The 24970-nt window shown below is 58.3% G+C and overlaps 1 protein-coding gene across 4 annotated transcripts in view; it reads left to right on the top strand.

Moving 5' to 3' along the window:
• Positions 1–24970, top strand: part of HDAC4 (histone deacetylase 4) — a 289607-nt gene that overhangs the window by 252298 nt on the left and 12339 nt on the right. For 3 of the 4 annotated variants that reach the window (XM_060106519.1, XM_060106521.1, XM_060106520.1), the window contains exons 18-24: positions 3537–3644; positions 5717–5772; positions 7447–7534; positions 9188–9307; positions 10032–10129; positions 19105–19223; positions 20608–20741. In XM_060106519.1, the coding sequence (XP_059962502.1) occupies positions 3537–3644; positions 5717–5772; positions 7447–7534; positions 9188–9307; positions 10032–10129; positions 19105–19223; positions 20608–20741 (723 nt within the window). Of the gene's footprint in view, positions 1–3536; positions 3645–5716; positions 5773–7446; positions 7535–9187; positions 9308–10031; positions 10130–11937; positions 12206–19104; positions 19224–20607; positions 20742–24970 lie in introns of those variants that run through there. The other variant, XM_060106522.1, reaches the window with a different exon arrangement.

Raw genomic sequence — 24970 nt, forward strand, 5'->3', positions numbered from 1 at the left:
TTGATTTATCTTGGGCTTTCCCTGCCCGTGATGGGGGCGCAGAACCCATCTGGGCACCCACCCCTACCTCAGCGCAGCGGAGGCCAGGTCTCCGCAGCCAGAGCTTCTCCTTCAATCAGGAGGGGCTGTCCCCCCGCCCCCCGCTGTCCTCTGGATGAGGGAGGGTGAGGGCAAGGACCAGCCCCCTCCTGGCCACTCTGCTAGCCGTGGAGCTCCCCAGCCCGGGAAGTGCTGCAGCCGGTCACGGTCACAGAGAGGCCGGAGGACCTAGTGGACAACAAGGGCGTCTCGGCTGGAATCACGCATCAGCCAGAGTGTGAGCGTAATGACAGATCGCAGGGTGAAGCTTGGGGTCTGGATTCCGTTATGGAAATGAAACAAAATTGTTTTCTTCCTGAGTCTTTACAAAAATCGCTGCTTTGAAAATTATCCCGTCAGAAAGAGCATAAACGGCGTTTATTCATACCACGACCAGGCCCTCCTGGAGTTATTGTATTCTGTACTGTAAATAGGCTGCAGTCTCTTAATGCGGGGCAAATTTTTGGCCAGACTTGAAAAGGCTTGGATTTGCACTGCCCTGCAGCAGCATGCTGTGCGAGGCAGGATTTATAATTTGCAAATGAAAGCGAAAAGGGGACTGGGCCTGGGGCCTTGAGCCAGGTGGCCCCTCCCCGGTGTGAAGTCCAGATCCAGCCTCCAGCAGGCTACCAGCGCCCACCTCCACATCCAGGCACAAAAATGCTCTGGAACACGGAGACGTGGAAAATCTCACCAAGTCGAACCCGGTCGAGAGAGGAGCCCATCAGAATAATTAGTGGGAAGTGTGACCCATAGGGTGTCTCAAGGGATTGTTCACTTTCAGTTGTTTTCTATAACTACCCCAATAGGAGGGCAGAGAATCGCAGTGCCAGCCCTCCTGCCCGGCTCAGCGTGGACTTGCCATGTCGCTGGTGCAGCCGCAGCCCTCTTGGGCCTCTGAATGTCCTTCCAGAGCTGGGGGCCAGCCCCCCGGGGTGTTGCCGGGGAAGCAGAGGAGACCCCAGGGGCCCAGGTGTGGCTGGGAGGGTGCAGGACGGCTGTGCGTCGCTTCCCCTGAAGCTACTTGAATTAACATCTAGGTTCTGTAATGGAGCTTTTAAATGCTTTTACCTTTTCTTTCCAAGCCAAATAAGAGAAACTTCGGCTTTGCTCACCTCCTGAGTATTGCATTTCCCTTCCAGCCCTGCCCTGGCAGGCCCTGGGGGCCCCGAGTGCCGTGGCTTCTAAGGTCCGTGGCCCACCCAGAGTGGCCACCCCGAGTGTCCACTTGAAATCTCCGTAAGAGGTCTCCCCATCCCTGTCTTCACCTGTTCTCCGTCTTTGCTACGTAGGCGATTGCGGAGGAATTGTGGAGTAGGCCCTTTGCTCTTTCCCTTGCTTCCTGCTCCTGTATTTGTGGTCGCCCCAAGCAGGGCCGCCTCGTACTTCTGGAACTCAGGGCTCCAACCCGACCATCCCACGTTGGTCCCTGGGGAGCTGGTGGCCAGAAGCTGGGGGACTGAGACCCCGAAGCAGTGGAAAGTGCCATCAAGTTCTCTGGAGACGCTGCAGTGGGGCTGGGGGGTCTGTCCCTCACCCTGGACACGATGTTCCAGGACCTTCTGGACCCTGGGGTCATGCGGGAGGAGCGCAGAGCACAGAGATCCTTCAGAGCACGCGGAGGGTCAGTCCCTTTCCCCACCTGGCTCTGGTTACTTAGCCTAAAACCCAAATCATTGCATTTGGAGGAGAAATAATCTGCGTAGTTCTGCCCAAACCCCCTTTGGTGCTCAGGGGTACGGCCTCTCGCGAGGCCCAGGCAACCGGTCGGACCCTCCTGCCAGCTCTCGCTTTGGTTTTATTGAATTGATTCTTCAGCTGAAGCAACTGGTCCAGAATATTCTAGTTGAGTGGCTACTTCAATGAATAACGGCACAGTATTATTTAGAACAGAAGCTGGTCTTTGAACGTTGAATATTAATGCTGCAGAGAGTGCGCTAAGTGCAGAGCGTTCTTCTGACATTTGGAAGCTATTTAAAGAACATAGAGGTTTGGTCACTGAAAAGAAGAGCCTGCACGGAATAACACTCCTCAGGAAATAGCTCGAGCTGCTCATAAATGTATTTTAAATCATCTTGCTTTGAAGATGAAGCCCCAGGACTTCATTGAAAGAAATCCATCCGCACCACGTAATGATCAGGGCCTTTGTCAGGTGGGCAGGGGCCTGGGTGCTGACCCTGGCTGGGCCGGAGAGGGGGTGCCGGGCCCTCACCTGCGGCTCCGCCTCTGTGTCCGGGGCCCCGAGCGTTCAGCGCTTGGAAGAGGTTGCCATGGGAAGGAAGGTCTCACCCAGGCCCGGCCGACTGCTGCAGGTGGAAGGGCTTATTCCTCACAGCTTCCCAGAACCCTCTCTAGTCTCGGGCACCCACAGAAAGGGCACGCGAGCCCCGGGTGTGTGCGGCCGAGGCACCAGCCGCCCTGCCCTGGGGATGGCAGCCCCCTTGACCTGGAACCAGGGGCTCCTGCTTTATCGTGGCCCCTGCTCCCCGCCCCCCAGGCTCCCGCAGGAGACTCAGCCTCCGCAGAACTGACTCGTCAAGTCTGTGTCTTCTTTCCTGCCCACGTTAGCTAGAGTTTAAAAAATATATCTATCCGCCTGCCGATGCAGGGGACACGGGTTCGTGCCCCGGTCTGGGAAGATCCCACATGCCGCGGAGCAGCTGGGCCCGTGAGCCATGGCCGCTGATCCTGTGCGTCCGGAGCCTGTGCTCCGCAACGGGAGAGGCCACAACAGTGAGAGGCCCGCGTACCGCAAAAAATAAAAAAAATAAAAAATATATCTAATGTGTAAGTAGATAAACCAACACACAAACAGTAGTTACCTGAAAGGTTTGTGCCACACACGTTTTTCTCTTTGACGGGGAACAGCTACCTGGGCAGGTGTGCCATCCCCTGGGCTGAGCCCCCTGGTGTGTGTCCAAGAGCCTGGATTCTCCTCCCCGCACCCGTCCATGTGCCGTCCCCGTTAACGACTCCTGTCAAACACACGGAGCTTCTCCTTCAATTCAGCATGAAATAAAGTCATAATTTGGAAGGACCTCTAATTCTAACACTTGCTACATTTGCTTTTGCTAATTGTTAGTGTACCTCAGCTGCCGTTGCAGTTTAAAAAGGAAGGGAACTAGGTAACCTTGACATCATGACTCCTAGCATATGGAGTGTTTTGGAGCAATTGAGAAAAGAACTGACACCTCAGAAAGGGGTAAAAACGCAGGATGCTATTTTTGGTGCATTCACTGTTCTTTTTCTGTTTAGTAGTTTTTGGCATGTCTTCAAAAAAAAAAAAAAGTAACCCCGAATGTGAGCTGGGTACGTTCTGTAATTAGTCACGGAGAGACGGCAGGCTCTGGTTTTAGCGGCAGAGCACAGGGGCCCCTGGCGGCACGGCCACCCGGCCGGGATGGGGGGTGACTGTGACCAAGGACGCCGGCCTTACTGTGGGCGTGATGTCTTCACAGGTGGACAGTGACACCATATGGAACGAGGTCCACTCGTCGGGGGCAGCCCGCCTGGCCGTGGGCTGCGTGGTGGAGCTGGTCTTCAAAGTGGTCACGGGGGAACTGAAGGTCAGTGCGGACCAGCGGGAGGGGTCCTGGGAGGACACAGCCCGGGGAGGGAGGGAGGGACAGCCAGCCCGCGTCGCTCGCCCTCTGGACAGGCACCTGGTGGCTGTGACGGGGCGTACGGGCGGACCCAGCTCCGTCATCACCGTTGAACCCGAGGGGACTTTTCCCACGCTTGTGAAAACACGTGTAATGATACAGCATTTCTCAAAGAATTCGGCCTCGGGAACACTCTACATTCTTACAGTGGCTGAAAAATCCCAAAGAGCTTTTGTCTTTGTGAGTTGTGTCATCAGCCTTGACCACTCATTAGAGTTTAAAACTGAGGCTTTTAAAATATTTATTAATTTAAATATAATAATAAGAGCTTAGTCGCTCAGCTGGACTCTCATACCTGCTTCTGCTTCCGTGTCTGGTGACGTGTTGTTTTAGTTGAAGCACACGAAGAAAATCTGGCCTCGCACAGATGCAGAACTGGGGAAGGGGGAGTATTTTAATAGCTTTTTCAGATAATTGTGGGTATTCTTCTTTGATGCTATGCCAAAATTCAACAAGTGACAGCTTCTTGAAGATGAGTTGCAGCGTGGACCCTAAAACAGCATCAGCGAGCTTGTCCTCCTGTACAAGTAATTCCATCAGCCTCGCACGTGGAGCCAGTCAGTTATCCTGACGTTTGCACAGTGCATAGTTGTTTAGAAATAGGGGCTCACTGGATCACGTAGGTCTTCCAAATCTTGGCACATTTTATTATACGGTGTCCAGAGCATCACTAACCTTGGAAACCATGAATGTCACCACCCATCTCGTCAGGAAGGTCTTCTCAGTGCTGGGAAGAGCTGGGCCGCATACAAGTTTTCCAGAGTTCTCAGTTTCCCGGGAAAGCTCAAATCCCACCCCTGACAGCAGCCACTGTCTGTCGTTTTCTTTGAGGTGACAGCCCCACGGGTTATTTACACGCCTCCCCATCTCTTTGCATGGGTGTTAAAAAGACGTCGAGGCTTAATGAAATTGATAAGTTTTACTGCTTCATCGGGGCACTGACATGGAGCTTCCTTTTCCCTGCAAACGTGTGTGCCCGGGTCTCCTCCTGCCACCGTACCCGAAGGCCACCCGCCATCGCTGCCCGCTGCCAGTCAGCTCTCAGCTCCGCGGGAAGGGCACAGAGCCTTGGGGTTGCTATGCAAAGGCCCCCGGGGCCCGGGACCCCTGGGGCCCGCATCCCCATGCAGAACTGCAGGGTGGGGTCCTGTGCAGGAGCAGGGAGATAGTTGGGCAGCGCCAAGCGTGCCGAGGTGGGGCTCCCACTAAGTGTGCCCCCCCCCGTCCACCCCTGAGCTGGTCTCTGCAGCAGGCTGGGTACACTTCCCATGCCCGGTCAGCGTGGTCCACGACCCATGGGTCTCTGTTACAGACCTCGACCGCACAGCTTCCTGCGCTGGTGAGATCCGGGTGCCTGTCTAAACCGTTTTTATTATGGTGGCTGCAGGATGGTTTGCAGATGGTTCTTTTAAAGCATAAGTGACTCAGGGGTCCTAAGCAGGGGTGGGGGCTGAAGCTCCTCTCCAGCCTCTGAGATTTTCCTTCTAAGCGTTAGTGATTGTTTTCTGCGTCACTCAGTCCCCTGGGAACTGAGCTGCACGGACAGCAGAGAGATTCACGTTAAGGCCAAACTAGGGCACAGCATCTGTGCAGAGGCCGAGCCTTCTCCGTTTCATCTGCGTCCAGGGTTGCTTCCTGGGGATGCTGGTTATGATCAGAGGGGGACCGGGGTGCCCCTTCCACTCCTACCCTGCTTCCCCAGCTGAGCAGCTCCCAGCCTTGCCAGCAGGCTGTCAAAGATAGAAAATCGGGGATGGACTCACCTTTTATCTTAGTAATTTGTGATAACCAGCAGGCCTCGTTCAGAGAAGGGACCTAGATGTCTTTGAAGTGCTTACAGCCAGCCCTGTATCCTGCCCTACGTCTGTGTGCCCGGAAGGCAGCTGGAAACCGTGTCCTCACGCACACTCTGCCTTTTCTCACTGACCTGAAACCAATCTTTTGTCCGCATCTCTCCCTTTTGGTGTCGCGCGTAGAATGGCTTTGCCGTGGTCCGCCCCCCAGGACACCACGCGGAGGAGAGCACGCCCATGTAAGTACACACGCGGTCACTCTCGGGCAGGGGACGTGCGGCATTCTCGTGCCTGCCCGTGCACGGTCCCCGAGCGGCCGGTCCAGCAGGGCGTAACTGTACGTGCAGCTCGAGTTGGTTAGGGTTGGTCCCGGTGAAGAGATGCAGGGGGCGGCGTGTGGAGGTGAGCAGGATGGGTGGCCGTGTGTGCAGAAGCGAGTCCAGAGGAGTCGTCTCGTTGTCAGGCCTGGGAGAGGGAACTTCAGCTGCCCCAGAAGGAGTTCTCGTGGTGCTTCCTCGTTCTAGAGCTTTCACAGTCAGGCCTCAGGTCTGCTCACGTGTGGCCTTCCAGCTGACCTGCTCACGGCTTGGCACCGCGAGGCTGAAGTCCCAAGGTCATGAGCACAGGGGTCAGCTCTCTGGCCTGTGTTTCGGGTCGTGGACACCCCTGACTGTGCACACGAGAAACTGGCCGAGGTGGCGGGGTTGACGTGCGGATTCAGGGTCCATCCTGGTCGAGGAGAAGCCGCCTGGGGGCAGTCACAGGACTTGACCAGGGCAGTTGTGCGCAGAGTGGACGCAGAAAACCCTCAGCGAGCGTGATGTCGGGGGCTCGCCCTCGGGCCCCAAGACAGCAGACACCGTGTTGTGGGTCGTCAGGACGAGGGGACGGGCGGTGGCTGGGGGAATGAGCGCTGGTTTGTCGGCTGGTGAAGCACGGATGGTGCAGACAGAGCCGTGGGGAGAAGCAGGAAGCGCGGGGGCAGTGCTGGACCGGGAGCCTGGCTTTCAGCCAACGGGCGGTGGAGCCCTCGCCACCTGGAATCCCTAGTGAGGGCGTCGGGGCCGGGCTTCAGGAAGGGACCCTTCACCGTAAAGGGAGCTGTCGTCACCACCGTGTCCCTGGCCCGGAACGGTCCACGCGACCGAGGAGTGGGCACTGATTGTGGCATTTCGCTGAGGTCACCTTTCTAATTCGAGTCTGAGCTGTCAGATATTCTGAAGGGTGGGCGCAGATGGACCGAGATGGAATATGGAGGGACACGTCCGTGGAGGCCCTTGGAGACCGCACAGTTCGGTCCTGGGGCCAGCGCGGCCAGAGAGGCGGCGGCTGCTGGGTCGCGAGGCTTCCCGCCGGGCAGCCTACAGCCCGAAAACAGACCCACCCAGGCTTCTCATTTTCTTTGGTGATTCAGGCAAAGGGAAATTCAGGTTTAGGAGATTTTCATTTTTACTTGACTCACTTTCTCAGCTTGTTTTTCTCGTTCTCTCAGAGACTCTCTATGTTATACATCTTAGAATATGGAAAGATGCGCAGTGAGCAAGTCAAATGAGTAACTTTGGTGTTCTGTGGGCCTCGGTGCCTCTTGACAGGTCGGTCAGTGCATGTTCTGGGAGATGTCCTGGGGGCATAAAGTGAGATGGACTCTCTCACCCTGGGAGCGCTGGCAGCCTGCACGCAGGGACCGTGTGTGTGCGTGTGTGTGTGTGTGTGTGTGTGTGTGTGTGTGTGAATGATCAGCATCAGTTAACATTTCCAAACTGCTTGATCAGGAGCCCCGCATTCACCCCACCTTCTAGACCCTCGTGGGATTCTAGACCCTCGTGGGATTCTAGAATGTTCTATCGCAAGTTGAAGAAAAACTAATCAGAGCCCGGAATTTGTCTCTATTTCTCCTGATTCTCACCTGCCAGGGGGTTCTGTTACTTCAATTCCGTGGCCGTCGCAGCCAAGCTTCTCCAGCAGAGGTTGAGTGTGAGCAAGACCCTCGTGGTGGACTGGGTGAGTGGCCCGTCCTTATCTCCCCCGCAGACAGTGGGAGAGGGAGGCGAGCTTTTCCATCTCCACTGGCAATGGGATTTGGGGGCCTTACCTTTCTGGAAACTACCTCAAAGATGCAGAAAGTAAAAGCCCAAACCTGTTAGGAGTCTGTTTGACAGCTTCAAACAGCCGATCCTGCCAATATCCCGGCTCCTGAAGTGTCTAGAAACAGGCCTGTGGTTGAGGGCAGCAGCCGAAGGGCAATCCTTGCAAAACCTCGCTGAGAGGCGGGAGTGCAGGAGGGGGTCGAGCCTGGACCTCGACAGGGATCAAGGGTGTGGCCCGCCCTCCCCGAGCCAACGTGGCAGCTTTGCATCACTGTCACTCCCGGTGTAAAGGCCTTCCCTGCAGAGGGGAGCCAATTTACGCTGGTTTAACGTCCTTCCCATTTTCCCATGGGAGGGGCCACATCTGACCATCCCACTGCCTCAAAGGTAAACTCTATGAAAAACGCTATAGAATAACTGAACTCCAAAAATAGGTATACGGAGTCTTATGCTGGAGATGGGGATTCTAGGTGTTCACTTTACTCTTCTTTTTTAAGCCGTATATGGTGGGGGCAGGGGGAACATTCTCTTTGGTATTTAAGATTTATTTCATCAATTTTTTTAGTTAAAAAGATCAGGTACATTGGGTGGAATTATCTTTTATGCTGCGAAGTCCTTCTCCTTTGGCAAAAGAAAAACCAGAACACAGCCCGGGACACCCCCAAGCTCCGGGCGGCCGGCACTGGTCAAGGGGCCCTTGGGTGCCACGGCCGCACAGCGTGGACTGCGGAGCCCAGTCTTCACACGCCCGGTGCCTTGGCCCCAGGGGGCCCCTCCCTTAGCACCCCTTGGGGAGCAGTCAGAGATGCTGGGCACTTATAACAGCTGAGTGCTGGAGAAGTTGGGTGTGCCTGAAGCCCCTGTGGAAAGTGGATGATCCATCTGGTGCTGTCGCAGAACCGCGTGTGAGGGCTCCGCTATCACGTGGAACAGCGCACAAGTGGTGCATGAGCGCCAAGGCCCTGGTGTGCGCCCCTCGGCGGTGGTGGGCCTCAGTGGGGTCCAGCTGGTTCCTCACTTACAGCTGTCCTTCCACTTTTCTATAATGAGCACAGACAGCTCTCATAAATAGAGTAAGGATTCTAAGCAGTTCTCCGGGGTTTAAAATCACGAACTCGTGTGCAGCCCTCAAGTGTGCACGCTGTATGCAGCGGGCCGCCCCGCTGTGTGGTTTCAACACGTGGTCACTGCGATTTGGAGAAGTGGGTTGTCATTCCTGTTTGGGGCCTGGCACCCCCGTCACTCCGCCCCGGGGATGGTCTCCCGTGTACCCCCGGGTCCAGTGCGGAGCAGGTGAGCGGCCACGGTCAGCGACCTCCCCGGCCCTCACCCACCCGGCTGTGACAAGAAATTGATCAAATGACTTTGCCTGGAAAATCGCAGCCTCCGGGGAAGCTGAGACACCCGCCAAACCTGACCCATGGGGTGCCGTGCGGGCGAGGAGGACGCCACCTGGGGCATCTTCCTTCTCTTTCCAGGGCCCCAAGGGCCCCGAGCCACGGGGATCGTCAGCCAGGGCCCAAGGGCACCTGCGCTGAGTCGCCCCGCCCCCCCCCCGCCCTTCCAGGACGTGCACCATGGGAACGGGACCCAGCAGGCCTTCTACAGTGACCCCAGCGTGCTGTACATCTCGCTGCACCGCTACGATGACGGGAACTTCTTCCCGGGCAGCGGGGCACCTGACGAGGTGAGCGGGGCTCCATCCTGTGCTGGGCCTTGGAGGGGGCATGAGAACAGGTGTAGCCACACCTGCAACACAGAGCAAGGGCTCCCAGCGGGGATGGGGGGCAGCTGTCAGCCATGATTCCATCGCATGTGCCCATGTGGGCTTTATCTTGTCCAAGTACAGATGGAAAACAGGAGAGCATTCTGGTTCTAATCCAGACAGACTGCAGAATTTATGAACGGGTGAGAGTGGGGTGCCCTTGTCCTGCAGGAGAGGCTGCTGTGTGCAGTCGCAACGCATCTCCAAGCCACGTCTTTCGCTCTGTCCCTTGGGCGGGGCCATCCTCTCACCTGTCCGGTGCCACACGGTGGGCCCCGGAGTGGCAGGATCCTGTGGGACACCCCGATGCCCCAGCAGAGCCCCACACTCTGAACAAAGAGGCCCCGACAGTGGGGAATCCCACCCAAGGAAAAAGGATCGTCTGCCTCTGGGTCTCCTTCTGGGAAGGAAGTTGGGAAGGACAGCCTTGCTCGCAGGGCCCTGTGGGTGCACGCTGCCGGCCCCTCCCCTGGGCAGGGCAGCCCCACACGCTCCACCCGTGGAGGGGGACGGGGGCCCTGCCTCTGAAAATGCTCCATCGTTGAAGGCTGTGTGTCCGGGCCTTGGGGACCCGGGCAGGCTAGGGGTGCACCGGCAGGGCCGCTGGGGTCATGGCCCGTGACGCCCATCTCTCTCCTCCATGCAGGTGGGCACGGGGCCCGGCGTGGGCTTCAACGTCAACATGGCTTTCACTGGCGGCCTTGACCCCCCCATGGGAGACGCAGAGTACTTGGCAGCCTTCAGGTAAGAGTCCCGGCTTCCTGCCCCTTGGGGCATTTAGGGAACAATCGGGAATTCCCTGACGGCTGCAGCTCTTGCGGGGTTTACTGTTTTCCTTTGACCTTCATCTTCCTCCGTGAGCAAGCCCCCCCCCCCCCACGGTCCCCGGGCAGGGCCCTCAGCGCCGTGAGCATGCGCCTGCAGGGACCAACCTTTCTGTCTCTGCGTTTTGGAGGAACGGGCTCTGGGGCTTCTCCCAGTTTTCTCTTTAAGCCAAAGGTGGCACCTTCAAGTCTGTCTTCTCACCTTCTGTCTGTGGTGTTCCCGTTTTGTGCATTAAATGGAAAACAGGAATCTGCCTCGCGTCTTAACAGTAAGAAAGTGATGGAGACCGAGGCAAGGTGTCAGAAAATGTTATGTTAATGAAAAGCGGGTGCTCGAATCTGAAAGGGCTCATAATCTCCTAATATTTCTTCCAAAAAACCTTTTGTGAGATAATGGGAAACAAATAAATATCCCTCCTTTATTGACATAAAAATCAAGAGACGACTCCCCATTCATCCCGGTTCCTAGACTCGGTGATGTTGTAAAACACAGTGTTTGCCTTTGTCATCAAATGGTGATTTCTGCTTTGATCTGGGCGAGATTGAAGGGATTCCTGTGGCCAGAAATGGGTGCTCAGAGCACAGGTTTCCTTTTCCTGCTGGAGGAGGAGCAAGTGGCCTGGGGGCAGCCCCTGCCCTCGGGAGGAGGAGAGACCTGTTTGGTGGCGAAGCCGACAGACCTCAGTCTTTGTTAAAAGCACCATGTCTGCACCAGGCACTGGAATCCCATGAAGTTTCCAGAGGCCTTTTCTCCCTTTCTCTTTGACTACGTGCTCTTGTCCTGCATGCAGGCACGTGTGGTGTGTGTATGTGTGATGCACACGCCTCTGTGGACACGTGTGTGCCTGCGTTGGCGTGTGTGTGTCTGTGGGTGCGTGTGCACGTGTGCGTGTAAGCACAAGTGTGTCGTGTCTGGCAGATGAGATTCCAGCAAAGGACACACCCGTAAAAGTTTGGCCGAGGACCCTGCCTCATGCTGGGGGGCGGGGGGCAGCAGAGGTCATGGGTCACGTGACCCCTCGCAGCATCTGCTTTCCTCATCTGGAAACTGGGTCCTGGTCCCCAGCCTCAGGGTGGGTGTCCGGGTCTGGTGATGCAAAGGCCTGGCCCCAAGGGTGGCTCGGCCGACATGAGGCCTCTTCCCCAACCACTTAGTTCATAGAAATAACGGCTCAACAGTGAAACTGCTCCAACAATGACACTGGTCTGTGCAAATAGGGCAGGAGGTCCAGCAAGTCCATCACCTCCTTAGAAGGCCTGCCCTGATCACCTGGCTCGCTTTTTCCTCTGATCTCAGTGGTTTAATTTTGTTCTTTGTTCTTCCTCTTGATCAGATGTAATGTAATGTTGACCTTTGCCCTCACTTATTTAGGGGAGAAGGACTCCCCCAGACGGATACCACATCTGAAAGCTGCTCATATACATAGTTAAATATCAGCTTCAGGAAATCTGAACCCACCATCACTGGTCGGGGTTGTCACTACCTGTCCTGAGATGCCCTCCGGCCACCAGCACTTTGTCACCTCCCCCAAGAGAACCGGCCCTCTTAGGGGGCTTCCTTAGAGGTAAAGGGTCTGGACTCCGTGTAAGAGGCATAGATAGAGCCCGAGTGAACTCTGGGGCCTCGGGGGACCCAGTGTCGCTGAACTCTGGTGAAGGCAGAGAAGGAGGGGCTTTCTTTAAACTGTGGATAAAAGCGATAAAAATGGTGGTTCTCTCTTCCTTCAGGCCAGGTTCCGACTGGATCGGCCCCCAGGGCCTGACTCAGTGTGCACTGGGCACTCTGATGGGGTGGAAAGGCCCACACCCAGCCCAGCGGGCAGGTGAGGCGGGTCCTGGAGGTCCCCCCACCCCCCAACCCCTCCAGCTTTGAGATGGACCTTTCACTCTTAAGTCTCTGTTGACATTCCGTTTTAGTCTTCTGCCAAGCGTGTACATGATGGTGCCCTATGAAATGAACTTTGTAAAGCTCAAATAGACTCTTTGAAAAGGAAAATTGTTTCAGGATTTTTTTTTTATTGATTTTAATGTAAAGTAGCACTTTGAAGTTTACAATTTATGGTTCCCTGGGCATCGATCGGATGGGGGAAGGAGGGTCAGGATCCGTTTTCCCTCCTTGTGCCCCGCTCCCTGGGGGCCCCAGGACATGCGTGCCTTCATGCTTTCCAGGCAGCACCTTGTGCTCAGACCCACGCCTGCCTCGTTGCATTTCAGGAGATCAAGCCCGAGATGGAGAAGAGATAAGAAAATTGCCACTAATGAAATCCAGAGGCAGCGGCACTTTCTCCTGGGCTTGGAGGCTTGTAGGAGAAAAGGGAACCTTAATTCAAACCAGCCAGGCCAGTGGCTTTGAAGTTTGCTGAGCAGGGCTCAGGCCTCCGGGCCAGGAGATAATGATGCACTTTTCTTAACCCCTCACTTACCTGCCGCCCGGCAGTGCACAGAGATGGAGCTGGGATTGTTCGTGCTCTTAGGTCATAGTTTGGGTTTAAATGCGATCAGAGATGGCAGTGAAGCTGGATATTCGAGAGTGGAAGCTTTAATCTCTTAGTGAGTGAGAGTTGCCTTTAAATTGAGCAGCTGGGCAGGTTCATTTCATTTACCCTGACCTTTCCGGCCTGGCACGAAGGTTGAGGCTCTTTTGTTTCTTCCATAAGTTATGTTTTGGGGTTTTTTTAACATTTTTTTTCTGTTGTGCTAAAATATATATGAAACATATTGTTTGAACCACGTGCGAGTGTACAGTTTGGTGGCACTGGCTGCATTCACGATGGCGTATCTGTTCCAGAAATGTTGTGCCCCGAGGGCCCAGCTCTCACCGCTATGAAGATATTGACTTGAAACCTGCTAGAGGCAATTCTATGTCTCTTTAAGGGCATCCACGTCTTTTCCTATGTAGAGAGTTTGTCTGAGGACATTCTGCAGTGATTTTAGAAGCAAAAACATATTAGCTAAAAACTCAGAGTTTCACAATCCCGTGTTCAGCAAGCCATCACTGTACCTGCATAAAAGGGGGCACACGTGGTACCGTCCTCGTAGGTGGCTCTAGAGCCCCGAGCAGGTGAGGCGAGCATGTGATGATGGGGTGGGGCTCACACCTGCCCTCAGGTGAGGGAGCTTCCCGGCCAAGCCCCGGAGGAAGAGCCGGCATGGGGTGTCGGGGAGGGTGACGTGCCCGCAGGAGCAGGCCTGACGGTGGAACCCGCCTGTCTGACCCCGACGGTTCTGGAGCCTTCAAGGGCCTGGCCTGCACGGTCACCAGCAGTCTCGCAGCAGCTCGGTGACAGGCTCTGTCCCGGGAAGGCGGGACCACGCTGGGTCCCCTAGGCGAGCCCAGGAAGGATGAGGGCACCTGGCCGGGGCGGGGAGTAAGGCGGGGGGGTCCAGCGAGGTCTCAGGGCACTGGCGTGGGAGGAGGGTGGGCACACCAGGAAGAGAGCCAGGAGGAGCGGGCTCCAGGTGGGGTTTGGGACCCTCAGCCTTAGCAGATTTTCACGCAAAAAGCCGGAAAGTGTTCCCAGTCTGGCAGCTGGGCGGCCACTGGCAACCCAGGAAGGACGGCCTGGGTGGTGGGGGTGGGGGGCGGACAGAATGTTCTGGGTATGGGTTGCGGGGAGAAGAGACAGTAAGACTGTGCTTCCAAGGAAGCACCTGCTTGGGGAACAGGAGCTGGGGGTGCAGGCGGGCAGGTGAGCATCCCCGTGGGGCAGCGGGAGAGGCCCGGGAGGTGCCTGGTGGGTCGCCCCCCGTCGAGGTCCTGCCCGGCCCTGCAGAGACCCGCTCCTCAGGCTGGGGTGGGTCGCGGGCCCCTCGGCAGGCTCACGGCCTCTGGCATTCGTTCCCGGGGCACACGAAGGGAAGGGGTGCTGAGTGCTGGGGGCTAAGGGAGCAGTGAGGGGGTTGGGTCTGCGTGCTCTGAGAGCCTCCGTGCCACCCGTGTGAAGGCCCGAGGATGGTGCCTGGCGGGGGCCGGAGGCTGGGCGGGCACGGGGCCTCCTGGGGGGCTACGGGAGGGACCTGGAGCGCAGGGGCGGGAGGGGGCAAGAGTACATTAGGGTCTGGAGTAGGCATGCACCCATCCCCGCTTCCAGGAGGCTGCAGGGGCAGGGGGAGGAGCGTCCCCACCTCAGCAGGTGGAGGTGGGGCGCGCCGAGTGCGAAGACCCCTGCGGCCTGTGGGGCAGCGGCTCCGGAGTGGGAGGGGGGCCATGGGCAAGGGTGGCCGGGCCTAGAGGGGCAGGAGCGGGGACGGCGTCCAGTGTGGACGGGCTTCAGCCTGCCCGCCACGTCCAACTCTGTCCCGACAGGCCGTGGCGTCACCGTCTGGGTAGCCGGGCCAGGGCAGCTGAGCTCCCGTCATCACCGTCTCTGTTCTGATTCTGACTCGCAGCAGAGTTCGGCTGCTTGACGAGCAGGTGCTCCAGCCACTCGCCTGGCAGTCCTGGTGGAGAGGACGGGGTCTTGAAAGGATGCGGGGGACCCCAAAACAGGGAGGTTCAGAGGCCACGCCTACCGTGCAGGTGTGCGGAGATCCCAGATCCCAGAGGAAACACACCTGCCCTCGCCCTGGCCCTCAAAGCAAGAACTTGCACAACGTACAACAAAAGGAAGTTTTCAATGATCAAAATGCTGTGATTATTGCAACTGTGTTGTCAGGTACTACCCAGGCCACAGCCTCCTGTAAAACCAGGTCTGGATTCAGGGTTCCGCCACAGCCGGTATCCTCTGCCTGGTGCTTCCAGCTCACGGGCGCTCTCCCGGCTGGGGATGCTTAACTGCGAGACCAGCCGAAAGCACGGCAGTGAGGGAGGGGGCCTGTGTGGGTGAAGCTTCCAGGGGCCAGTTTGTGTGGGCCATGCCTTCGGGGCACTTGGAGGGGCAGCTGGGACCCAGGGGCAGCGACCCGGCCTGAACCCCGGCTCCGGTGGAGGCCCCGGCGTGGGTGAGCACAGCCCCCAAAGACAGCGCCTCGGCCCACTGGCCACGCCAGGCTGTGTGCCCCCAGCGGGTGCGGGCCACAAGTGTGGTGGGTTTTGTGTAGGGCCCTGGTTGGGGGATGAATCGAAAGTTCCTTTCTTTCTAGAAGTTGAAGCAGACTATTGAATCAGCTCTTGCATTTAGATTCCACTGTGGGTTTTGGAGATGGTGTGTTGGTACGCCCCATAATCTGATCACCGGAGGCTATAGGGTGGCTTGTAGCACCACCCTATAACACCACCCGTAGCACCACCTGGCACTGCCACCTTCCCGGAGCGGCCCTGGCCGGTTCGAGCGGGAACTGGCTCGTCAGCGACATCCGCCCCGTTGCCCAGCCTGCTGTGCCCGCCTGCCCCTCAGCGGACGCCCAGCCCAGCTTTTCTCCGTGGCAAGGTGGCCACAGATGTGGCCCGGCCGGCGAGCTGAGGACTGAGGGGCGGGCACTGTGTGGTGTCCGGAGCAGAGGCCGCAGGAGCGGGCCCAGAGGAGGCCTCAGGAGGGCGACGGGCCGCAGCTGCACATGTGGTCTGCACGGCTCCACCCCCAGCATGAGCCCCAGGGTCACAGAGGCTCTGGGACACACGCTGCTCGTCCCTACAACCATCTCCTCCCCACTTTCCCACTCGGACGGCTGCACCCGGCCACCTCTTCTCTCAGGGGTCGGCGCATTCGCCTCCTGTGAGCGGACGATCAGTGGTCTGCTACACTGGGACGCTCCCAGCCCACCCCGCTCTGCCCTCGGTTGCCCTGCAGAAGGTCACAGGGGACCCCACGGACACATTCACCTTAAAGCAGTGGTTTGAGAGAAGGCCTCCAGCAAATATTCACATCTTATTCTCAGGCTAAGCTGTTCCTTAAAATTTCGTTCTAGAAATAAAATGTAAGGCCAGTTTCCCATTTCCTTTGCAGAGCCTATTACTTGGTGATGGGCTTTCAGCTTCCCTCTGGCACGAGGGTCCTGGGTGGGGTGGCGCTGCAGGGTCCAGCAGGCAGGCCGGTGGGATTCTCGGGAGTGCCGCCATCAGCCCTCTTCTCACCTGTGACGAAGCCAAGTCCCGTCGAGGGGAGGTGACATTGGTTGGGGCTGAGGGCTCACTGAAAATCAGTGCTGGAGACCCACTCGGCACACGCCTGTCATACAGCACCATTTCAGATTTTCTTACTTTAGCAAGTGTTTGGGATTACAACCTAGAGGGTCCCAAATCAGGAAAATGCAGTGAGTATGTGTGTACACGTACATCAACTGTGTCAGCTGCTTACACCGTGCCTGACGATGTACCCACACCTGCCACCCTGCGCACACACACACACACACACACACACACACTGACACACCACACACCCACACATGGGGTCAACTGTGCTTTACAGTTCGTTATGATTGGCTTTGGGGTGAAGCCACACACCAAGCACAGACACCAGAGACCCTCTTGGTATTAACTTCCTTTAATTATGATTCTAACAGGGCTGTTTTTTTAATTTTGTGGGGGGATTAGAAATGCGATAGCTCAGCGATACTTCAAAGCAGAGAACTAAAGCCCCCCAACATGAACTTGCTTCAAAACGGCTGCCGAAGCTCTTTGTGAATGAGCTGGTGTCTGCATGAAATGTCTGCGGTTTTCATTGAAAAACTGTCTTGGCTTTAAAATCCATACCAAGACCATGGCTGAAACTGGTCTCCGGCCTGAAGACAAAGTTTATGTGACAAGAACTTCATTAAAATAATTGAAAACCAGTCTCCCTGGAATGATGAAGGCCCTTGTGGTGGAGCCCCGCCAGGTCCTCACGGGCGGACGGTGGCCTGTACCTTTGGGAAGACAGACCACATCTGCTGGGCGTGGAGATGAAAGAGGACAGTTCTTCCTGGATCCCCGAGGCATTCTCTCCCTCCTCCCTGCCTGGACCAGGAATTTCCTCACTTCCGGCCCCGTGGCAGGATTGTTAACACGTACTCCAGGCCTGCTCTGACCCAGATGCTGTGTTTAAAAGACAGCGCTCTCTACTTTGTGTTTACAGATTCTGGGAACTTTTGTGACAGCGTCCCAGTGGCACAAAGAAACATTAAAAGCTGGGGCTATTGTCATGCGTGGTAGAACTTTACCAAAGTTGTAATGGCAGGAGTCTGGAGCGAGGTTGGCAAACTGCAGCCCATGGGCCGAGTCCCAGCATGTGTTTTTTAAGTAAAGTTTTATTGGAACACAGCCACGGCGATGCGCTCACGCATCATGTGAGGCTGCTTTCGCGTGACAAGGGTGGTGTCGAGACCACGTGGCCCAAAGACGGAAATACTCTCTAGCCCTTGGCAGGAACGCTTTCCAGCCCCTGGTCTAGAGTCACACGCCGTGTTCCTGGGCCCCCAAAGCGGGGTGTGGTCCCTGAGGCACAGAGCCTGGGTCCTTTGAAGCTGCTTTCATCAGCTGTGCAGACAGTTCCGGAGGAAACTGAACTGGGTGCAGCTTCAGAAGAAAGAAAAATAAAAGCAGGGAGATGTTGAAAGGCCCACCTGGTCCGTGACTCCCTAGTTCCGGAGGTGGGTTTCTCGGTGAGCGAAGTGCCAGGTGTGAAGTCGGTGCGGGTCTTTATGGCAGACTCTCCCAGCACCTGACCCATCACAGGACAGACGTTCCCTGGGAAGCGCCCCTGGGGTCTTCCAGCACCAGGTGGTGGATGGTCCCTGGAGCTGGGCCGGGGCATCCTGGCTCCGCACCACGGATCCTGCAGAGAGGGACGGCCGGGTCTTCACCTGTGTGTGGCTCTCTGGGGTTCTCGGCCCTTCCACCACCTGAAATCAGAGGAACTCCTCAACAGGATTGCCATTCAGAATAGTTTCTGGATGGAGAAACATTCAGTCTTGAGCATTTTGTTTCTTTGGCCAAAGTTGTTGTCTTCTGGGGTTGACCTTGCCAACGTAAGTGGCAATCTCACTCTTTAGTAAAAGCTGAACGAGAACCTGTGGGAGCTTTCACGGGCCGCCCTGCACCCTGTGGCCATGGCGCTCTCTGGAGTTCGGCACGTGGCGCGGGACCGTAGGCCGTGCCCAGTGCACTGACGCCCTCCCACGCGGGCCTCTGAAGACCTGGGGTGGGAGGGGGCCTCAGAGGTGACGAGCTGGGCTCGCGTCCGGGGAAGCTGCGAGACGAAGGCAGCCCCTCTGTCCGGTGGCTCAGGGCAGCAGGCAGGGCTTTCCAGCGCGCGGTGCGATGCCCAGGCTCCTCCAGCCCGGGATGAGGGGCCGAGTCGGCAAGAGGCTGCCAGCGCCGGCAGCCACGTGGCCCCTGCTTGGCCTGCCCTGGAGCCCAGGCCCCGCGCCGTGATCTGCCCACCCCACCCGCACGGGGCAAGAAGGAGACAGAAAGTCAGGGATGGTTTTCCAGATGCAGTGAAGCCGGCTCAGGGCACAGACACGAGCACTTGACTTGCCGTGGGTCTCTCCAGTCTCAACCAAAGCGTGATTTACAGGACGAGCCGGTACAATTAGGCTGCGAGCTGGGGGCGCAGGGGCATTGTGTTAACAGTGCTTTTCCCCCGCTTTTCAGGTAGAGATTCTTCCGCTTGTTTCCCGAATGTACTTTACTGCTGAACTTCTCTGTGTTTAAATTTCTGATCGGTCAGTCCTCTTAAATTTGGTCGTCGGTTTTCCCTTTAGAGATTCTAAGTGTTAGCTTTCTTTTAACTAGCCTAACACATCCCCCTGGCACACGAGCAGTGGGTCGTTTGGTCAGTCGTCCGTAGCCCGCGGTGTGGCCTGGCAGGGGGGAGGGGGCAGTGGAAGGAGAGCACCTGCTCAGCCACGCAGTCCTGCGTCCCCGGTGCTGGGCGGTGAGCTCGAGGCCCGGACGGCTGGCGTCGGTGGCCGTCCAGTCCCCTCCCCAGCTGCATCCTCGGCTGACGCTGTGTCACCTCCTCCCACCCTTCGCAGAACTGTGGTCATGCCGATCGCCAACGAGTTTGCCCCAGACGTGGTGCTGGTGTCATCGGGCTTCGACGCCGTGGAGGGCCACCCCACACCCCTCGGAGGCTACAACCTCTCCGCCAAATGTAAGTCGGGTTTGCAGGTGACCCAAGTGCATGGGGCGGGGGATGCTGCTGTTTTGGGGATCAGACGTCAGAGGCGCTGGGTACGCCGGGCTTCCAGTGGCAGCGGAAGGAAACTCCATTTTACATCTTACCAAAAGCACGACGCCAGCACCCCCACAGAACACGGGGGAACAGCCCACGTAGAGCGGGAAGCCACCGCGGGGGTCTCTGCCCAGAGGTCATGCTGGCGTGAGGTTGTGCAGCCCGCAAGCGCGGGGCCCGCGTGCTGGTGCTGACAGCTGGCGGCCGGGTCCACAGTGCTCCTGAGACCTGTCCTCCCACATGGGGTGGGGGACTGAGAGAGGAGACCCTCAAACCCGGGAAGACGGGCGTAGCCGGCAGCCCGTTTACTTCGGAGTCGGAGGGGAGGAGGGCCTCTGCTTCTGCTCTGTCACAGCACATTGTAAAGAGACGAAAGCTCCGCCCCCGCCGGCCACACGGCCCAGCCCCCCGGGTGCCGCAGTGGTCCAGGTGCCTGGGGCTCTTCCGGGGCTCCTAGACGCGGCCCTGGTGACTCACGCGAGGCCCTGGAGGCCCTGTGCTGGCCGTCAGTGCAGATGGTGAAGGAGAGCCTGTCCCTCACCCCGCACGGGGAGAGCGTGGGTCCGTGGAGAAGAACGCCGGAAACAAAGGGCAGCCTCTCGGAGTCCACCTCCCGGGGGTGGGGGGGCGAGGGGCTGACGAGGTGACCGGGCCGAGGGCAGGAGTCCCGCAGCCTCGTTTTCCCTGGCTCCCTAGTAAATGTCAGACTGTTCTGGCCGAGGGTGGAAATATCATGACCCATCGGGCGTTTTCTGCCAGGGGGAGGATGACACGGGTGCGGTGGAAGGGCTGTGGCTATTGATGAAAGCCAGATGTCCCAGACGCGGACGTACAAGAGCCCTGGGGGGGCACACGTGGTGCTGGTGTGTGTGAGCGTATGTGTGCACGCATGTGCTGGCACGTCGGCTGACCAGAAACCCCCGGGCTCTGGGATGGACGTGGCCGTGCCTTAGCAGCTGCCCTGCCCTGCTCTTGCCCCCTGGCCTCTGCGGTTCCAGCAGGAGAGAGATGAGGGGCTCCCCCCGGGGTCCTTCCCGCCCCCAAACGAGATGGTTTGCGGCATCGTGAAATCAAAGCTCCGAAATCGTAATTCCTATTCCCAAGGAGATCAGAAAGAATCCCAAGCCCAAATTCTTCAATGAATTTATTACAGTCCGGCCTGGCTTCTATTAGGTGTCTCCGTGTGCCAGCCCCTGGGTCTCTGCAACATGATGTGATGCACTTCTGGATGCTTTGATCCACTGCCAGGTGTCGGCGCCATGGCCCGGCCTTGCCCTCGACTTGGATCTCGTTTCCCTTGCAGGTTTCGGGTACCTGACGAAGCAGCTGATGGGCTTGGCTGACGGCCGGATCGTTCTGGCGCTGGAGGGGGGCCATGACCTCACAGCCATTTGCGATGCCTCGGAAGCCTGCGTCTCTGCTTTGCTGGGAAACGAGGTAGGAGAACAGGAGACGGCGACTCGGGGTCCACGCGGCTCAGGGCCAGGGCTGCTCTGCTCAGCTGTCCCCGCGGTGTTCACGCTCTCTGCCACCCACACCTAGGAGGACTGTCACATGCCTGGCCAGAAGGAGGCGGGCAGAAAGGCAGAACCCGTTTCTCTTGGGAAGACGGTTCAGGGTCTGTCTTTCAAAGGTGCTCAGCGCCACGTGTGGGTGGCGGGGAGAACGCCTTCGCTGGTGTCCTGCTCGTGGACGCTCGGGTCTCCGGGGCGTTCTAAGGCAGGTTCTGGGGGAGGAGTCACCACGCCGTCTTGGGGGCCGGGGCATGGGGCCCCGATTCACTGTGGCTCTCCTGCTGCTCTGACCCTCGGGTGACGCCCAGGGCCGGGCTCGGCGCTGTGGCCTGATGGCCCAGGCTCAGGGGGTCGGGTCTGGACCAGGAGGGGGCACTTCGCAGGGTTCAAGGGAGGGCAGGCGGGCTACTGGGAGCATTCCAGCCCAGAGCGCCATGCGGTCCAGCCGGGGCTTCTCACGCACACCGGTGCTCCTGGTGGAGGAAGCCCCCCAGCCGCGGGGAGACCGGACAGGGCGGGCGAGGTGCTGCCGGGATTGCTGCTGGGAGCCTAAAGTTTGTGACGGGCCTGATTTGTAGGTTCCACCTTGAATTTCAGAAATGTGCTCTTCCTAAAACTTTAAATCCACCCATGGCCTTTGGACGTGGGGTCATATACCAACCTCCTGACCCCATCAAAGGAGCCTGGGAGGTTCCCGCTCGCCCGCCCACGGCGTGGCTTTCTCTTGCTGCGTGCTGTGGTGTCACCATGAAGGCCCAAGGAGAGAGCCGCTGGTGTCCGGGCAGTGCAGGCCAAGTGCCCTGGGTCACCGGCCCAGGCCGCGGCAGGAGGGTGGCCGGGTCCCAAGCTCTCCAGACACAGAGGGCCTCGTGGGGGGCGCCGGACCCACGCGGGGACACCCAGAGACAGCTGTGAGCCCTGCTCTCGTGCCACCCCTGGGACTCACCTCCCTCACCCCATCAGACGAAACGGGGCTTCTCCAGGTTCGCAAACTGCAAGGACACTCTCCCAGCAGGGCCAGGGTTACCTGGTGCCCAGTGGGGGTGGCCGAGTCCAGCCCTAGGACAGGTGGGTGCTTTCTGGAGCAGCACCACCCGATGGCTGAGCTCAGGGGCAGACGGGGAGGGCGGGAGCCCCGGCACAGAGGCCGAGAGTAGGACCTACGGCCAGAGTCGCAGGCCCGGCTCCCTGTGAAGCATCGCCTGTGCGGCCACCTGCCCGTGGCTGTCCACAGCCTGGGCTCACAATGAAAGAGGACGAGGCATTAAAAAATAATAATAAAAAACAACCACAAGAGCCAAGCACTGTGAACACAGGAGTTTCTTGATGCCCGAGCCCCATAGTGAGAGCCTGGTGGTTAGCGCTGGACAAATGGGGACACGGGCCTGAGCTCACGGGCTCCCTGGCCGTCCACTAGGACAGGCCGCTGGCTGGCAACAGGGGTGTGGGCAGTGAGCTCCGGTGGGCGGGCACCCGGGATGGCTCCGTTTTCCCCTGACAACCTTTGGGTGTCAAGGATGGTGTTCATTTTAACCTAAGTCACAGGTCCTGGACCCAAGGTCCTGGTGGCATCTCTCCTTCCCAGTCGGCTGGTTAGCCACACGCATGAATGTTCCCCAGCAAATACCCATTTGCTTCCCAAAGCGTCCACGGCTTTTCACCTTTCCTCTCTTCGTATGAAACAATCTCCCCCATAAATTTTACCAGTAGAAGGCAACTGATTTATATATTCAAACCATCCTGAAGCCTTTTGATTTTCAGAGCCAGTTATTTTAAAATAACAATAGAGAACTCAGCTTTCAACTAGGCCTTTTCCTGCTCTTCTAGCAAGAAAATGTTCTTTTACTGAAACACATCAAAAAGCAGGACGCACTAGTTTTATCGAGGTCTCTTAAAAATCTTTTTAATGCCAGGAAGTTGGACGGCACTTCACCCCTCTGCCCCGCGGCCTTTGATGATGCTGATACCGGGCACGAGGGTGGCTCGCACCCACGGGCAGCCAGCTGCGGACGGCGGCCTGTGCTGGGAGCGCCCGCCCCCAGAGCCGGCCGCCCACGGGGGGACAGCAGAGGGGCCCCTGCGGGGCTGGGTCTGAAGGTCGGCCTTGCTCCCAGAGTCATTGTGTTGGATAGTTTGAGCTTCAAGCTGTTTGCAACACTCGGTGACAATGACAGTGAAATGTCACTTACTCAAAGTGCGTGGTGCGTGCAGACCTGCGGGGAGCCCGCTGAGCCCCAGGGAGGGGCCCTGGGCAGGTGGGTAGTCACTTCTGCCGTTACATGTCACCCCCAAGGGGAGGTTTCTTTGGGGCCAGTTCTCTACTTAATCGTGTGGCTTTTCAGGGATAAATGCCACCCTTTCATTCAGCCCAAGTTCATGGTCAGTGGAGAAGGTCATGGAGGGCTAGGTGACCCGCGGCCTCAGGGAAAAGGCTTTCACGCAGGAATGTCGCTCCTTTGTCACGTCGTCATGCTCCGTGAGGGTGCGGAGGGCAGCAGCAGCAGCAGCTGTATATGTGAGACGGGGGCCGCGGAGCCCGTGGTCCGCCTCCAGCCCGCCAGGCTTCTCCTCCCTCGTTCGCTCCAGCTCACTGGCGCACACCTCACCCAGTGGCCGCCTGCGGGGCGCACGGGCCCAGGTGCGTGGCCCAGGTGAGGGCAGTGAGCTGCCTCCCCTCTCCGCCTAGTCCCCCAGACCCGAGCTCACCGATGTTCAGAAGCTGGGCCCGAACCCCTGTCCTTAAAAGTCGAGGGAGCCGGGCCCGCAGGGGGCTGGCCATCACGGTCACGGGGAGTAGGGGTGAGGCGCTGACCGCCTGGCCCAGCAGCAGGGCAGCTCCCAGGGCCGCGTGAGCTCCGGCCCGTGTCCCCACCTGTCCAGCACTGACCGCCAGGCTCTCACTATGGGGCTCGGGCATCAAGAAACTCCTGTGTTCACAGTGCTTGGCTCTTGTGGTTGTTGTTTTTTTTTTTAATGCCCTGTCCTCTTTCAAGAGGATTTCAGCAGCGACAAAAATACCAGTGAGACTGACCTTGGGCCAGCAGTGGGCTGGCCGGAGGTCAGTGCAAGGACACAGAGAATGTTCTCTGCAGTGGGGGAGGGAACCCGGGCCTGTGTCCCCCTCAGCTATGGGGGCAGGGCTGACGCATCTTGGAAAGTGTCGTGAACATTTGGTTACTAGACTAAGTCAGCCGTAATACCCAGCGGCTTTCTCGGAGCGTGACGACGGAGCAGGCTGCCCGCCACGCCAGTCGAGTTCCCAGGCCAGAACCTGCACTGCATCGGGGGTGTGGGCCGCCTGTCCCCCGGTCGGCTACCCTTCCTCTCCCACAGGACGGGCGCTCGCCCCTTGAGAAGCTGCCCTGCGCCCTCTGCAGGCACCCCCCCCCCCACCGGGAGGAGTGCCCGCCTCACAGCAGCCCCCCTGCAGGGACGGAGGAGCTGGGGGGAGGGGCCTGAACCTGCCTTCTGAGCCCTGGGGACGTCGTCCTGGGCACACGCCCTCCACTGTCTGCTGAGTCTCAATCCTTTCACCTCTTATTGAAAGGAGTCACGACCTTTAGCCCCTTATGGTTTATTTTTGCTGTTTAAACACTGTGTTGAGAACCAACCTGACCAGTTCCATAAGCCTTTGCGTTTTCACTAGAAGGGCTATGAGAACCTGATGCCGACTGGTCCCAGATAATTGCCGAGTCTGGCAGTGTCACCAGATGCAGTTCAAGTGCCGAGGCCGTGGAGCCTGAGCAGGCAGACGGGCACCGCACCCACCTCCCAGCCCTGCAGGAACCCCGAGGAGGGCGCCTCTAGGGGGAGGGTGTCACCGCTGGGCCCCGGCTGGCGCTGTGCTTCCTGAGTGCCCATGGGACAGCTCGGGCTGGTGGGCATCTGGCGGGCACTGAAGCCACAGGGAATGACCAGGCGGGGGCCCCCGGCCACTCCCGAGGGGAGCCAGCAGGAAGGCTGGGACCGAGGCTGAGGGCAGAGGACTGGGGGGGAAGAGGAGGACCGGAAACGGACCGTGGGCAACAGCCCCGGTGAGACCGCCAAAACGGCCACAGAGAGAAGGGGAGATGCGGGCGGCAGGTAGGGACGCCCACAGGTCCCGTGTGCTCTGACTCTTACGTGGGAGAGAGTTTGCAGGTGCCTCTGTCC

This window comes from Mesoplodon densirostris, chromosome 8 (genome assembly GCF_025265405.1).
Source record: "Mesoplodon densirostris isolate mMesDen1 chromosome 8, mMesDen1 primary haplotype, whole genome shotgun sequence".
NCBI lineage: Eukaryota > Metazoa > Chordata > Mammalia > Artiodactyla > Ziphiidae > Mesoplodon > Mesoplodon densirostris.